We start from the raw sequence: 17,500 nt of genomic DNA on the forward strand, positions 1-17,500 counted from the left end.
TGGGGTTCGAGTCCACAAGCTGGTGAAGCATCAACGTCGAGTTCTTGAGCAAGGCCCTTAACCTCACCTGCTCAGGGGGCGCCGTCCTATGGCTTGAACCTGCGCTCTGACCCCATAACCTGAGATTTGCGAAAACCTTGAAGTTGTGGCCTAATGGTTAGAGAGTCTGACACCTAACCCTAAGGTTGTGGGTTCGAGTCTCGGGCCGGAAATGACTGAGGTGCCCTTGAGCAAGGCCCCCCTGCTGTCTGTGTGCACTTTGGATGGGTTAAACGCAGAGAACGAGTTCTGAGTATGGGTCACCGTACTTAGCCGTACGTCACGTCACTTTCACTCACCAACCTCACCGTTCAAGGACTTTATTGAACTCTACAGTAATTAGTAGAATTGTTATAGACACTGTATGAATGTTTCTAGAACAATTTTAAATCGTCAGTGTAAGTCTAAAGGTTAAGAATGAAGAAAGGTTAATCCTATGAATTTTTTATTCCAACCTTGGCTGTTAAACCAGTTTCTTCTGTAAGGATCAAATAGAAGATAATTTTCAGGATAACATCTCATATTAGAGTTCATCCAAATGCAGGACCATCCTGGGAATTCTGACTGTAGGTGATGTGGTTACTGTGGTGATGTCGCCATTTAGAAACCGATTTCAGATATTAAATTATTTCTGTGAAATACTAACCTGAGACGTATTAGAACATGCAGTGTAGAACATTTGGCTAATTCTAATTGCATGCTCGGCTCGGCGGCGTCTGCCAACACACGGCTCTTTGAGATTGGCAGGAGCTGCCCAGGCTTCTGATGTTTAGACTGAGCTGAGGCTAATGAGCCTAGCACAGCGGAGGTCCAGGCGACAGTAATGACAAGTTCAGCAGGAAGTGCTTCATTAATGAGGGAAGTGGTGTCACGGGGTGCTCACAGGGACGCCGTGTGTGTCTGCCTAGCTGTATTTCTCATAACATTAATGCCGAGCAACGATCAGACAGCAGAACCTGGCGGACTCAGATCTAATCTCACTCCAACTGGAGATCTGAAAAAAAATCTGTGTTACTGGTCACTCGTTTCCATTCTAGAACAAAGATTCGGGACTATCGTGTACAGTTTTTCCTCTGGAAGCATCTAGAACCACATTACAGCTGTAAATCAAAAGGTTCGACTTCATCCATCACCAAAGTAGAACCAACCTCGCCATTCTAGAGCCACATTCTAGAACCACAGTACACGTGGAAATAGTGTTTCATTCCATTTTGGCATCAGCAAAGTAGAACCAAAAATCCACAAACACATTCTAGAACCACGGTTCAGATCACGGCTGTTGAGAGAGTTTCCCCGGATGCCTTGCCATTCTAGAGCCACGTTCTAGAACCATACTACAGGTGGAAATATTATTGCCTCTGGGAACAATATTTCCACCTGTAGTATGTTTCTAGAATGTGGATTGAGAACACACACGGTTCCTTTCATATGCTGTCCTGGAAATAGAGCTCTAGAACCACACTTCAGACTAATCTTGGTTCTAGAGCCAATTTCCAGGATAGGATAGTAAAGATTGTCTCTCTGGAGGTATCACTATGCTAGAACCACACCCCAAGAACATTTATCACCTAGGACGTAAATCCACAGAAGCAGGTGTGGCTTCAAAGGTTCTTCTGGTCTTCACCGGAGGAACCCGTTAACAACAAAGTGACAACAAAGTTGAACCAAAGAAATATTTACATGGAGCTAAAACATCATCCGCGTTTGTATGAGCTCAGAACTCACGATCTGTTCACGACAAACACACGTTACGTCTGTAGTCAGATTGTAGTCTCTATTTCAAGCTCTTTAAGAAAGCTGGGACGATTGCAGTGCTGTGTTTGGTCCAAATATGTCGTGTGAATGCTTTTTTATCATCCACAATAAAAGGTGTGTTATGGTCTCTATCTCTCTGTCTCTCTGTCTCTGTCTGTCTGTCTCTCTCTCCCTCTCTGTCTCTCTCTCTCTGTCTGTCTGTCTCTCTCCCTCTCTCTCCCTCTTTGTCTCTCTCTCCCTCTCTCCCTCTCTCTCTCCCCCTCTCTGTCTGACCGTCTCTCTGTGTCTGTCTGACTGTCTCTCTCCTTCTCTCTGTCTCTCTCTGTCTGTCTCTGTCTCTCCCTCTCTCTGTCTCCCTCTCTCTCTCTCGCTCTCTCTCCCTCTCTCTCTATCTCTCTCCCTCTCTCTCATTGTCTCTCTCTGCCCCCCCTCTCTCTCTCTCTCCCTCTCTCTCTCCCCCTCTCTGTCTGACTGTCTCTCTGTGTCTGTCTGACTGTCTCTCTCTCCCTCTCTCTGTCTCTCTCTGTCTGTCTCTGTCTCTCCCTCTCTCTGTCTCCCTCTCTCTCTCTCTCGCTCTCTCTCCCTCTCTCTCTATCTCTCTCTCCCTCTCTCTCATTGTCTCTCTCTGCCTCTCTCTCTCTCTCTCTCTCTCTCTCTCTCTCTCTCTCTCTCTCTCTCTCTCTCTCTCTCTCTCTCTCTCTCACCCTCCCCTCTAAGAGTGTAAAAACACAGGTATTTTTAGCTGGAAGCTGTTGTTGTGAATTGATCCTGTTCTGACGCCCAGCAGCTCTTCTGATGAACTTTCCTCGTTCTGACTTCTCGTCAAAGCACTCCACACTGGGATTTTACACGCACACACACACACACACACACACACACACACACACACACACACACACACACACACACACACACACACACACACACACACACACACACACACACACACACACACACACACACACACACACACACACACAAACACACACACCCCTGTGTAAAATAAAGTGTTATCCACTGATCAGTCACTTTAACACCTGAAACAAGATTTTATAGCAGTTTCAAAACCCAGTCCCAAAAGCATCAGACCCAGGAACATGATGGACTTCAGTTCCAGTCCAGATGAAGAGTCTGATCTGATCTGTAGATTTGCTGATCTGACAAACATGCAATTAGTCATGTTACTGAGAAACTGCAAAATGCATGAACTCCTCTGAACCTGAATACGTCAGAAAACTTACAGCTTTACCTCTGACACTGGAGTCTCCTTCTGTCGGTGGCACATAAACATCTCCTCCAAACGTCACCAAATCAACCATGAGACGTTTCTATTAACTGTGAAACAGCTGCTACTAGAGAAATAATAGAATAACAGATAAACTTATTACTATAAACCTGAGAACATCAAAGTCCTGGATTAGCGCAGGCCAGAATTAAAGCCCGGTGTGTTCAGACACGCTTGATGCTGATGCACAGACTGGAGTGATTAAAGCCAAGCTACCGAAGTCCAGGACCCGAGAGAGACGTGTGACGTGACAGCTGACTGAACTCTCTGGCTAATGATGAGCTGAGATGGTTCTCTAAAGTGTGAGGAAACCCTGTGGGGCTGCAGATCAAGTCTCATCCCAGGAGATGAGCGGATCTGAATTCCTACTAATCACAACGAGAGACTGGAAATATAGAAAAAAGTCAAATGAGGCGATTAATTGTTTTGTCGCTTCAATAAACTAAAAGCTTTTTTTATAGATTTATTACGCCGTTATCAGCATCGGTATCTGTTTAGTGCTCAGAATAATTATTTTTCCTCAGTGAGTCTACAAGACTTCAGGGACGTTTCCTCTCAGTACAAAGAAGTGTCTGTGAGTCGGATCTAAAATAGATCAGGACTCAGTTGTTCTTTCCCTCTGTTGATGATCTTACACTGAATTTTAGTGTTGAAGAGAAATCTGAGCTGCTTTTTAGACGAACAAACACTCGGAGCTTCTCAGGGAGCAGAACTGGGTTTGATATCGACGTTTACGCTGAAGATACAAACATCTGTGTGGGGAAAAAATAACAGTTTTTAACTTCTGATATATTTTCTATGAATATATCACCTCTAGTATTGTGTGTGTGGGGGGGGGGGGCACGGTGGCTTAGTGGTTAGCACGTTCTCCTCACACCTTCAGGGTCGGGGTTCGATTCCCACCTCCGCCCTGTGTGTGTGGAGTTTGCATGTTCTCCCCGTGCCTCGGGGGTTTCCTCCGGGTACTCCGGTTTCCTCCCCAGGTCCAAAGACATGCATGGTAGGTTGATTGGCATCTCTTGAAAATTGTCCGTAGTGTGTGTGTGAGTGTGTGTGTGTGTGTGCCCTGTGATGGGTTGGCACTCCGTCCAGGGTGTATCCTGCCTCGATGCCCGATGACGCCTGAGATAGGCACAGGCTCCCCGTGACCCGAGAAGTTCGGATAAGCGGTAGAAGATGAATGAATAAATAAACAGTATTGTAGAGAAACGCAGAAATACCAATGAAACAAAATCCCGAGTGTCTACTTTCATATGAGCTTCATATTAACACCACTGTGGCTCTATACATATGATTTTATTCACATCCTGAAATTCTACAGCTTTTTAACTTCAGCCAAATCAGTCGAGTTTCAGTATAACAACATTTTTTTTCCAATAAATGAAAAACATGCCTGAAACTAGCTGATAACTAAAGCTGCTCTTAATAATAATAATATTATCGAATGAGATTTATTGTAGGTTTGGAGTTTGTTTCTGGAGACACAGTCAGAATATTTATATGATAAATCCTATTGATATTTTTATCGTCATTTAATTGAAATTCTATTACGTACATTTTAGTTCAGGATGGGGATCGATGTTCCCTTCTGACTTTGATATAAACTTCTTATTATTCTGTAGTGTTTGAGTTCATGACCGTGCTGCTGTTTGTGTCTCACTGCTACAGTATATTTACAATCCTGTAATTATAATATTTCACATAAATCACTTTAAACGATAAAACCTACAAATTTCTGACTAAATCTACACTTTAAATTGAAAAACACGGCTCAATATTTCTATTATGTCACATTACATTGTCCTGGTGCTATTAGCATGGATGCTAGCTAACTTGCTAATGCCTTTGCTAATTCCGTGCTAAAAATATCAGTCTCAACCAGAGTAAAGGATCCTTGTATAAACCCACGAACGTGTTACGATTGTTTAAAAAGTGCTATTTGAATGATAAAATACGTGATTTTTTTAAATTAAATGCTAATTATTGTTTTAAGAAACAAAAGCCTGCACTGCGAGCGCTACACAGCACAGCACTCACCCTTTGTAAGGCTGGTGTATCAGCTCACTTCAAATACATCACCATTTAATTATCAACAACACCATTAGCATGTTTTAGCCAGACGACACAACAAAACAGAGCATAATTAGCACACCTCCTGCCCCACAGAGCTGTAAAAGGCTCTCTGAACGAGCAGAGCGAGTTACTGTACAGTATGCTAGTTTAGCACTTACAAGTAAACAGGCAACAGGATCGCAGGATTGTTTTATTACGTTAAAGCTAGTCGCGGCTTAGCTTCTATAGTTTTCTGAAAGGAACCCGAATTGGAGCAGAATATTTCCAGAAAGTGCGTTTATTCCCAACAAAGCCGTGTTTTTTTGTTTCTCAAGACCAATTTCAGATTTAAACGAGGTCATTGTGTACGATCGTCGTCAGCTCCCGGTCAGAGATAATGAAGGTGATTATAATAATTAGAACCTGAGGAACATTGTTTCTAGCCGTGCGTCACGCCAGAGGCTCATTATCCCAAACTCGTCTGAACGATGCGTTCGAATGTTATTTTTAGGAAGAGACATTTTTACAGCTGTTTAGAATCTGGGTTGAGAAAATGACAAACAACAGAGGCAGCAGCTGGAGTCAGGAGTCAGTGAGGAATCTCTAACACACTCTCTGATGGGTTCGTCCTCGTCTTCTTCCTGCCCGGTGTCTTTGATGATGTCCTTAAGAGCAGGCGTCCGACCGAGCGCCGGCTTTGATGTCAGGTAGGTGAGTGGCAGGAGTCCTGCTGTTGCCATGGTGAGCTTCTGATGCTCCGAGTGGATGAGAGATGGGGAAGTAAAAGCAGAAAATAGTACACAGTACACCAAAAAGGGGGAAAATGAACAGGATCATAAATGTTTAACAGGAAAAACCTAATTGTTAAAATAATTGTTGAAATTGTTGAGAGTAATGGTCAGGTGTCTTCATGATACCTGGTGATGAGAAGAAGAAACCTCTTGGGGATATTCAGTATTATGAAAAGAATCAGCTTCAGATCAGTAACCACCCTGTTGGTGATTGTTTTCCTACAAGACAGCAGCATCACATGCTGGGTTTTATTCCTTCCATGTTACCCCACATCTCGTAAACATCTGACATTCGTCAGGTTGTTTCTAACCTGTTGTTTATGGAGAAGTTCTCTGGATCCTCAGGGGTTGTTTCTTAAAGTGTCTGACATGGAACCCTGTTCTATGGTTCTCCTTAGAACCTTTCTAGTGTCACCGAAACATTAACATAAGGGCATCACGTCTGAGAAGCCAGCAGCTTTCTGAGAATCTGAGAAGTCTGCAGATGGAAATCATCAGCTGATGTTAAATGAAGCATAACAGTGAGATTCTATAGAGCTTTAAAGGCAGGAGGCTGGTCCTGAATGTCTCAGGAACAAAAACCTGGAATGTGCTATGAAGGAAGGATGGGGCTATGGACAACATCACGGACAAGAACAATGACGACATCGTGTTTTTTTAGTGTGTGTGTGTGTGTGTGTGTGTGTGTGTGTGTGTGTGTGTGTGTGTGTATGTGAAAATGAGATGAAACTACAGTCATATTTGTAGGATTGATTATTTCCCTTAGTGAGATCAGTAAAGCTCTGTAAAAGGAATGAGTCAGTACTCAGCACAGTCCTGGATCTGTTTAGAGCTTATTATTGTTCTAATTCTGAATCATGATGCTGAAGACAGGATCTTATTAACTTTTTATACCTTGTGTGATCTATAAGGCTGGATTTAATAGCATTATATCAACACAGAGCTTCTGCAGCATGGCGCTAACCGACACGTACCGCATTCGCTAACCCTAACCCTAACCTTTAGATAGCATTTCCGTTACTGAACGTGAAACAGGAAGTCAGCGACTCTTGAGTAAGAGGTTAGACGTGTAGTGAGTGAGATACTCTGCACTTTACACCATGACCCCATGAGCTCTACTGCTACTGCTCAATATCAGTACGACAGGGACAGGTTCATTAAAGCACTGGTCCCCAACCTTTTTTTCGCCGCGGACCGGTCAATGTTTGATCATTTTACCGCGGCCCGCTGAAGGTGGGGGTGGGGTGGCGGCTATACAATTAAATTAAAATCAATAATTTTAATGTAATTGTATTTAAACTTGCCTTTTTAACTCACTACAATGCTAAATCGATGAGAACCCTGAGCTTGTTTCTTTACAACGAGACGGTCCCATCTGGGGTAACAGGAGACAATGACACCCGAAGTGTGTCGCTTATGTCCAGTTTATTCCGTCATTTTGTTTCGGTTGCCGTCACTGCAGAAATCCCCGCTTCACACAGATAGCATGTCGGACATGACGATAGGGATGTAAGTGCTGTGGTGACAATCTCAGGGTATTCCGCCATGACTTTAATCCAGAACACCGGCAGAGTTTCTAACTTCCTAACGACGTCTGTTTCGTGCTCGTTTTTGCTAATTTGTGGGTTAAATTTGAGCAAACACAATATACACGAACACCAAGCACTGTTAAACATGACAAAGTACCGGTGAACAGAGAGAAGAGCGATACACACCTTCTCTCTCCACCAAAGCTACAACACCACTGCCGCTCGCAGCCGCTCAGCTCCAGACGTCACCTAAACCCGGCCCGAGATCATGATATTTTGCGCATGCGCGGTATCGGTGCGGCTTTAGGTGACGTCTCTCAGCTCCCGGTTAACCTCTCGTCCATGGAAAGCCGCACAAACCCGAGAGAAATACACCACAGTAAATATAATGGAAATAATTTAATGTTCCTTGGGCGGCCCGGTACCATTTGGTCCACGGACCTGTACCGGTCCGCGGCCCGGGGGTTGGGGACCACTGCATTAAAGGACATAAAACATTAAACCAAATGTCATCCTTTTTTATTCATACAGATCATGAAGACTTTATAATAAGGAGATGATTTTTTAGCTCTGGTCTTTTTACGCTTCTGTAACTATATTGTTTTATTATCCTTTTACTCCCGTGGACCCTGCGACGAATTAGGGAAGCATAAACTCTCTTCTGATTGGCCATTCATTTGTAAAAGTTGCAAGTGATGAAGAAAGTCTCTGGTTAGGAGAGAAGCTTGGCAGTGACGGTGTTGTTCCTCCCGGAGCAGCCGATGATGATAAACATGGGAAAGATGTTCACTTTCTTGCCAAGAGGCGTAAAGTTTTCTCAGCTGTCACGGAGAGACGGAGAGATGGAGAGAGGGAGGATTGTGTTAGTCTTTACACTCTTATAAGGGAATGGTTTAGTAAACAGCTTAAAACGAATAAACTGCTCTGATTGTTTAGACATCTGTGCTAAGACCCAATAATTACTCAATAAATGTTTGCTAGTCACCAAGATACAAAGCAAAGCAAGAACAAATGGAGCTATTTCCAGTCTGAGCTTCGTTACTAATGGATAAAAAAAAAGAATTTACCACTTTAATACTACACACTATTAATGTTTACCTCAGGGTCGATGGGTTTAACTTGATTCTTGCTAAAAAAAACTAACTCTAAAACGAAAACGATGCTAGCATAGAAATCATCCAGAAAACATTCATTCATTCATCTTCTACCGCTTATCCGAACTTCTCGGGTCACGGGGAGCCTGTGTCTATCTCAGGCGTCATCGGGCATCGAGGCAGGATACACCCTGGACGGAGTGCCAACCCATCACAGGGCACACACACACACACACTCTCATTCACTCACACACTCACACGACGGACAATTTTCCAGAGATGCCAATCAACCTACCATGCATGTCTTTGGACCGGGGGAGGAAACCGGAGTACCCGGAGGAAACCCCCGAGGCACGGGGAGAACATGCAAACTCCACACACACAAGGCGGAGGTGGGAATCGAACCCCCAACCCTGGAGGTGTGAGGAGAACGTGCTAACCACTAAGCCACCGTGCCCCCCCCCTTATCCAGCAAACAAAATATTGTAAAAGAAAACCCCCTCTGAGGTCTTAATCTGTCTCACTGATAATCAAACTGTTAATATCACTTCTATTTGTGAACGAACTTCTTCTGAATTTGTAGCTAACGTCTACTGATATAAGCGTATTAAGATTCTGGTGGTTCTGTGTGTAAGGAGTAAAACCCTCCTGTCCTTTTGTTATAGAATCAACACAGCACTGACGCAGAGTTCAGTCAACACCGATGTTGAGTAAACACCCCAGTGAATTTTTATGCTTTTATCCATCCTGTAATTATCTGTGACAGAACGTCCGTGAAACAAAGGCAGTTACGTTACAGCAGCAGTAAACAATCTCTCCCTCATCACTCCCTTTCTCTTTAACACAGAGAAACCACACGGCGTAAACTCCTTACGAAACACTCCGCCGTATCATACATTACAAATGTATAGCGTTCATTTTCGGTGTAGGGTCTTCGGTTCACACCCCTGTGAACGAGGTTATAGATTATATACAAAAATGATAACGTATAAGAATAACATATAATTCTGACCAATCAGGATGCAGAACTCATCAAAGCAGTGGTTATGAGGATATGGCAATGCTTTTTATGTTGCTGTTGACTGTAAAATATCAACAACAAAAAAAATCTATTGTGTGAAAAGGTTACTTTTATTCTGAGAAGCAGATAAATTATACATCGAAGACTCTTGTTCAAAAATAGCCGTGTGTGTGTTTTTGTTTTGGTAGTTGTTAGGTTTTTTTTTGAACAATAAATTATTTAAAATCTCTTAGCAAAATAATCATCCATCTCTGGTACAACAATGTGCACACACACACACACACACACACACACACACACACACACACACACACATAAAACTAGCATCAGGTCCTGTATTAACGGTTATCAAATAGAGAAACATACTAAAATGTGTTTAACAAACAACACGGCTATTACATCACAGTCTATTTACAACGATTCACCCGTCACCTGTTTTGTTTCCAGGGTTAAAAATCCTTAGGCGTCATTTTAGAAATGCTCTGACTATCAGAATATCCACCTGAGCTTGTAGTCCATGGGACTTGTGTTTCTGAAATTCACAACCACTTCAACAATGTTGCAAACCAACAAAAAGTCATTATTTATAAGTAGGTATTTATATTGCAGAGGGATGAAAATGTGTGCACGAGATGTCCCTTAAAACCTGGTCTCGGACGTCCCTCTTTTCAGAGTGCTGCTCATAAACTCATCATGCTCAAAGCTCAGATTGTTGTGTGACCTTGAGATCATGAGCAGTTTTTCTTTTTTGGTGTAATCGCGCTTTACAGCCACTGGGGGCACCAGCAGCCTATCCATCGGGTCTTCTTTATTCTCCAGCTTGGTGTAGCCTTTGCTGTTGCTGCGGTCCAGCCTGGGCCAGCTTGGGTGCTTGCGCTGTTCCGGCTGCACGGTCAGCATGGTGGGACCTCGTTCCAGGTCCAGAGACTTGGAGTGAACCGAGAGCATGTGTAAGGAATTGTTCGAGTCAAAGTCTTTCCGAGCTGCTCCGGGAGACAGGTACCGACTGCTGGTGGATCCAGGGGACAGGGAGGATGCAGATGCAGATGCATACACAGAGGATTCTGTAGCAGAATTACTCCGGAGCAACGTTGTACTGGGAGGCTTGAAGGCTTTCGAGATATCTGGAATAGGTACGGTTAAGGACTCCATGGACAAAGGTCTTGATCTGTCTCGTAGCTGCTCAGAGTCCTCGGTTATGCTGTCAATGTCAGGCTCGTCGATCACGCAGTTGTTGAGTTTGATGACAGGAAGCGTAAATGCGCTGATGGACGATGATACGATGGAGCGCGTCTGACACTTCTTTAGATCATTACGTTTGTCCTCCCAGTGACACATCCCTTCTGATTGAAACCCGAATATCGATCCTGAACGTTCTCTATATCCAGGTGACAACAAGCCAGAGCCTCCTTCACTCATTAGGCCTTCCTCATCTTCAGCAGAGCTTGTTCGGCGGGAAAGTCTTACATCGCCGCCTAATCCTGAGAACGTCAGCAGCGTGTTAGCGGCTAGTCGCGAGGTGTAATGACTGTCCTGGCCGAAAGAGCGGATCTCATGGTCAGCATAGGGACCTGTGTAAGCTCCGTTCATACATTTCTGCTCCTGTAATCTCAGGCTGTGGATGTCTATGACAGTTGAGTACATGTCCCTCATGTGAATGACCTTCGTTTCTCTGTCCCTGTTCTCGTGTAAGATAGCGTTAGCACAGATGAAGATGAATATTCCAATGCCCATTGTAAAGGGTCCGAGCATCTTCATTTTCTCCGAGTGCAAGTGCTGCTCAAAGAACTGCGCCATCTTCCCTGCCTGCTCCTGCGCTGCTGCTGCTTCTACCGCCGCCTGAGTGTCATTTCCCAAGTGTTTGCCTGCAGGTGTCCTCTGGTGGTCCTTGTGAGGCCAGTACCCCAGTACAGCCATGGCAATTCCAACCATCAAAATAAGGACTCCAAGGACTAGAAAGAAACCAGAGGCAGAGTACAGGCGAATTTTTCCACGGACCACGACGATATCAGTTCGAGGTTTTCTTTTCAGACGTTTCTTCTCAGGAGGAGGAGCAGGGGACTGGATGGGCAGGTGATGCTGGGAGCGGGCAGAGTCCTGCCTCTTCAGGGCCGCAAGGCCCGTGATAACACCCCCAGTCGCAATCATCGCTACGACAACACACAGGCCTGGAAAAACAAAAAAAGAGCATATAACATTGATGAGTGAGAGATGAATCTTTGCTCACAGGCGCTTCTTTGTCTTTGTTTAGACAGCACTAGTGTAGGCGGAGCAGATGCATTAACCTTTAGGAAAGGGGTTTAGCTGAGAGACTCAACCACCTCCATCTTGGCAGGAATTACACCAGCTGTGCTGTGAAATAAACCCACTGATTAAACCGAAACAGAAAAAACACATTCATGAAAAATTGTGCTTGTTTTTGTTGTGGTTGACACAGAAACAGGAAGTGGTGTTCCCACTTAATTAGACACTGTGTTAAAGCAGCAGGAAATGGCAGAAATACACACATTTATAACGCAGCCCATTATTTCCATATCTCTGCTTCTCTTCTAAAAATACTAGTTGGGGATTTTATAAATATAGCAACCAGTCATGAGCAGGAAATGACAAAAATGCCTGGCCATGCAAATAAGTATGATATCTATAAATATAAACCCAAACCCATTTTTATCTGCCCATTAAAGCAAATTCTGTAGCACTTAATTGACGTTGGATACAAGAACATGTTCCAGCACGCAGATGGTCACATACAGGTGGTTAGAGGTGTACTGCTGAATTAACATTAGTCTGATGCCAAGCATATGTTCCAAATAAGATCCCAATCTTTCCTTTTGCTTTAAAGAGCTTCGATTTCAACTCAAGGCCGGAAGCGAACAAATCCTACCAGTCTTACAAGGATGACCTTATGGATACGCTAATGACAGGCATGTGAGGGTCTATGGACTTTTCTTCACTGCCTCATTTACAGCTGCGAGATTCAACCACATAATAATGACAAGCTCTCAGGTATCACGATCACCACCACTTATCCTCTGACCTCACATCTCGTTCTGAGGACTGAGACATCTGACCATCGTCACTATTGTCCACACGCTCACTATGACGCCTTGTATACCAGATCCCCCACTAAGACCATTTCCCCTGTGGTGTCAGGACCGAGGGGACGTTGAGTATCACTGAGAGCCCATCACACAATGACAGGACACTTACTGTATATAATCATGCACAATGTTGAAAGTAGCAATGATTGAGCTCGTGACATAACAAAACCTCAAGGTCCTGAAATACACAACTAGCATTTCTTTTCCATCTCCATCCCACACGACCCCATGACCACTCGAGTCAGACCTGCTGACATTTACAGATCTTTATGTCTCGGGTCATCTCGAAGTATACGAACCCTACAAACCCTACGTGAGCAACAAAGCAACCGATTCCATGGTCTGACTTTTCTTCAGTTCCCCACTAACAGCTTTATTCCATACCTACAATTTCCCCCATAATAGACCCCTTATAAGTGTGTTTACCAGATGTGGGAGTAAGTCCCACATGTGCAAGTCACAAGTACGTCGCAAGTCATGAATGTCAAGTCAAAGTCAAGTCAAGACTTTTTTAATATTTGTCAAGCAAGTCTCATGTCTCAAATTTGCGACTCAAGTCTGACTCGAGTCAAGTCGAGTCCCCCATCTCTGAATCTTTTAATTAATGTCAGAGTCAAGTCTCAAGTCATGAATGTTAAGTGAAAGTCAAGTCGAGTCTTTTTTTAATATTTGTCAAGCAAGTCTCACGTCTCAAATTTGCGACTTAAGTCTGACTCGAGTCGAGTCCCCCATCTCTGAATCTTTTAACTCAATTCCGAGTCAAGTCTCAAGTCATGAATGTCAGGTCAAAGTCAAGTCGAATCTTTTTTTAATATTTGTCAAGCAAGTCTCACGTCTCAAATTTGCGACTTAAGTCTGACTCGAGTTGAGTCCCCCAGCTCTGAGTCATTTAACTCAAGTCCGAGTCGTGTCTCAAGTCATGAATGTTAAGTGAAAGTCAAGTCGAGTCTTTTTTAAATATTTGTCAAGCAAGTCTCACGTCTCAAATTTGCGACTTAAGTCTGACTCGAGTCAAGTCGAGTCCCCCATCTCTGAATCTTTTAATTAATGTCAGAGTCAAGTCTCAAGTCATGAATGTTAAGTGAAAGTCAAGTCGAGTCTTTTTTTAATATTTGTCAAGCAAGTCTCACGTCTCAAATTTGCGACTTAAGTCTGACTCGAGTCAAGTCATATGACTCGAGTCCACAATCTCTGGTGTTTTCAACATTTCCTGTCAGATTCAAGTTTTTATCCAGCGTGTAACACATTATGAAGACGCTTGGAAGAAGACAGCCGAACCTCCCACGGATTAGCGTGCTGGTTAATTATTATATTATCGTAAGAAGCTGCTAGCATCAGAACTAGAGACGAATCACGAATCACAGACAGGAGACGAATTAAAGTGACATATTTGTCAGAAGCGATGAAAGTCAGAACAAACTTAAAGATCGGGAAGAAGATCAGAAGAATAAACGAGACTCGAGGTTCCAGGTTTCCTGCCACTCGTCACACTGTAGATTAAACTTTCCGTATCGTCTACCCGTCCTTTCCTCACTCCGTCTCTGTCGGCTTCGGTCTTCACGCCCCCGCACTCGTCTACTCGACCGAGAGAGGATTTTACTGAAGCGTGTTCTGCTGTCCGTATCGATTCTCTAATCTGTAGGCAATGCTTATGCGTTGCCTAGGCAACAAGCGCCAGCCTGGAGGAGTTTTTTAAATATACTTATATATATATAAATATTTTTTCCACGCGAACCGGAGCGTGGGAGCACGACATGATCGTAAGAGTAGCACAAGCTCGAGAGGGAAAAAAAAAACTCTTGTCCTTTTGTGTTCTTACAGACGTTCAGACTCTGGAATGCGACGTGTGATTATTGACCCAGACGGCGATGCCAGCGCACCGTGCCAGACATCACCATACAGATTTACTTTATAGTCAGAAGTTGGCATAGCAAAATGTTTTTTTCTGTCTTGACTACATCAGTTAATCAGATGCAGGACCAGCTGCGTATCATTAGCGGGTTAGCAGCGAACGGAAACGCCCTGACTTCTGACTTCTGACTTTAAACATTTAAGAAGAATCGATGCAGACGAACGTGATGCCTTCTCTGTATAATAACAGTATGTAGATGACTTCATGCTGACTTAGCAAGTTAATATCTCTGAGTACCGTGTGTGTGTGTGTGTGTGTGTGTGTGTGTGTGTGTGTGTGTGTGTGTGTGAGAGAGAGAGAGGGAGAGCAAAGGAGAGATGGAGCAGAATCTGTGATCCTGGCATGTTGACAGTCGTTCTTTCCTGAGGCAGAACTCTTTGTTTGTGTGCATGAAATCATTCAAGGGTGACTGAACACACACACACACACACACACACACACACACACACACACACACACACACACACACACACACACACACACACACACACACACACACACAGGAGTGGACCCTAAGACACTCCCGAATGTTCTGTGGTATGTCAGAACAATGTTATTTTTTATTTATTTGTTTATTTGTTTGTTTAACAGTGTTGAGTGTTGAAAGCTAATGAGCAATAAAGTGACATTTAAAATAATAATAATAATAATAATAATAATAATAATAATAATAATAACAACAAAAACAACAACAATAATAATAAAAACTGAGTTTTCTTTTTTTTTTTCTGTGTCTCTCACCAGACGAACGGCGTGACGGTGGATTGAACACCAACAAATGGATCTCACCACAGTCAAAACTCACCACAACTTCCACCCACACACCAGAGATCACAAGCTCACGTTCTTCATCACACACACACACACACACACACACACACACACACACACACACACACACACACACACACACACACACACAAACACACAAACACACACACACACACTCACACACACACACACACACACACACACACTCACAAACACACACACTCATGTACACACAAACACACAGACATTCAGACTGGGAAAGAGAGTGGGTGCTTTTACACTTTTCATGTGGACTCCATGAAAAACTCATCTCGCGTACACACACACACACACACACACACACACACACACACACACACACACACACACACACACACACACACACACACACACACAGATGGAGAAAAATGGAACGCGCTGTCTCTCTGGAGTTTCTGTGCAGAACAGTTCCCTTAACAAAAAGCAAATATTCTCCAAAATCTCAAAGGTTCTTGCTCATTATTTACTTGTTAATATCTCGATACTATCAGGAGTGTAATGTTCAGCTCTGTGTAGTGTTCAGCTCTGTGTAATGTTCAGCTCTGTGTAATGTTCAGCTCTGTGTAGTGTTCAGCTCTGTGTGGTGTTCAGCTCTGTGTGGTGTTCAGCTCTGTGTGGTGTTCAGCTCTGTGTAGTGTTCAGCTCTGTGTGGTGTTCAGCTCTGTGTAATGTTCAGCTCTGTGTAGTGTTCAGCTCTGTGTAGTGTTCAGCTCTGTGTGGTGTTCAGCTCTGTGTGGTGTTCAGCTCTGTGTAGTGTTCATCTCTGTGTAACGTTCAGCTCTGTGTAGTGTTCAGCTCTGTGTAACGTTCAGCTCTGTGTAATGTTCAGCTCTGTGTAACGTTCAGCTCTGTGTGGTGTTCAGCTCTGTGTAGTGTTCAGGTCTGTGTGGTGTTCAGCTCTGTGGAACGTTCAGCTCTGTGTAATGTTCAGCTCTGTGTGGTGTTCAGCTCTGTGTAATGTTCAGCTCTGTGTAATGTTCAGCTCTGTGTGGTGTTCAGCTCTGTGTGGTGTTCAGCTCTGTGTGGTGTTCAGCTCTGTGGAACGTTCAGCTCTGTGTAATGTTCAGCTCTGTGTGGTGTTCAGCTCTGTGTAATGTTCAGCTCTGTGTAATGTTCAGCTCTGTGTAGTGTTCAGCTCTGTGTAGTGTTCAGCTCTGTGTAACGTTCAGCTCTGTGTAATGTTCAGCTCTGTGTAGTGTTCAGCTCTGTGTAACGTTCAGCTCTGTGTAATGTTCAGCTCTGTGTAGTGTTCAGCTCTGTGTGGTGTTCAGCTCTGTGTAATGTTCAGGTCTGTGTGGTGTTCAGCTCTGTGTAGTGTTCAGCTCTGTGTAACGTTCAGCTCTGTGTAATGTTCAGCTCTGTGTAGTGTTCAGCTCTGTGTGGTGTTCAGCTCTGTGTAATGTTCAGCTCTGTGTAGTGTTCAGCTCTGTGTAATGTTCAGCTCTGTGTAGTGTTCAGCTCTGTGTGGTGTTCAGCTCTGTGTAATGTTCAGGTCTGTGTAGTGTTCAGCTCTGTGTAATGTTCAGCTCTGTGTAGTGTTCAGCTCTGTGTGGTGTTCAGCTCTGTGTAATGTTCAGGTCTGTGTAGTGTTCAGCTCTGTGTGGTGTTCAGGTCTGTGTAGTGTTCAGCTCTGTGTAGTGTTCAGCTCTGTGTAACGTTCAGCTCTGTGCAGTGTTCAGGTCTGTGTAGTGTTCAGCTCTGTGTAACGTTCAGCTCTGTGTGGTGTTCAGCTCTGTGTGGTGTTCAGCTCTGTGTAGTGTTCAGCTCTGTGTAACGTTCAGCTCTGTGTAGTGTTCAGCTCTGTGTAACGTTCAGCTCTGTGTAATGTTCAGCTCTGTGTGGTGTTCAGCTCTGTGCAGTGTTCAGGTCTGTGTAGTGTTCAGCTCTGTGTAACGTTCAGCTCTGTGTAATGTTCAGCTCTGTGTAATGTTCAGCTCTGTGTGGTGTTCAGCTCTGTGCAGTGTTCAGGTCTGTGTAGTGTTCAGCTCTGTGTAATGTTCAGCTCTGTGTAGTGTTCAGCTCTGTGTAGTGTTCAGGTCTGTGTAGTGTTCAGCTCTGTGTAGTGTTCAGCTCTGAGCACATCATTATGTACAAAATATAAACAGCAACAA

The 17,500-nt window shown here is 43.9% G+C and overlaps 1 protein-coding gene across 3 annotated transcripts in view; it reads right to left on the minus strand.

Annotated features, from left to right (window-relative positions):
• Nucleotides 1–9,655: 9,655 nt before the first annotated feature.
• The window catches only part of tmem200a (transmembrane protein 200A), a 9,999-nt gene continuing 2,154 nt past the window's right edge, over nt 9,656–17,500 (minus strand). For 2 of the 3 annotated variants that reach the window (XM_047818418.1, XM_047818417.1), the window contains one exon: nt 9,656–11,734. In XM_047818418.1, the coding sequence (XP_047674374.1) occupies nt 10,206–11,714 (1,509 nt within the window). In that variant the 5' untranslated portion in view covers nt 11,715–11,734 and the 3' untranslated portion in view covers nt 9,656–10,205. Of the gene's footprint in view, nt 11,735–11,851; nt 13,097–17,500 lie in introns of those variants that run through there. The other variant, XM_047818419.1, reaches the window with a different exon arrangement.

This window comes from Tachysurus fulvidraco, chromosome 9 (genome assembly GCF_022655615.1).
Source record: "Tachysurus fulvidraco isolate hzauxx_2018 chromosome 9, HZAU_PFXX_2.0, whole genome shotgun sequence".
Taxonomy (NCBI): domain Eukaryota; kingdom Metazoa; phylum Chordata; class Actinopteri; order Siluriformes; family Bagridae; genus Tachysurus; species Tachysurus fulvidraco.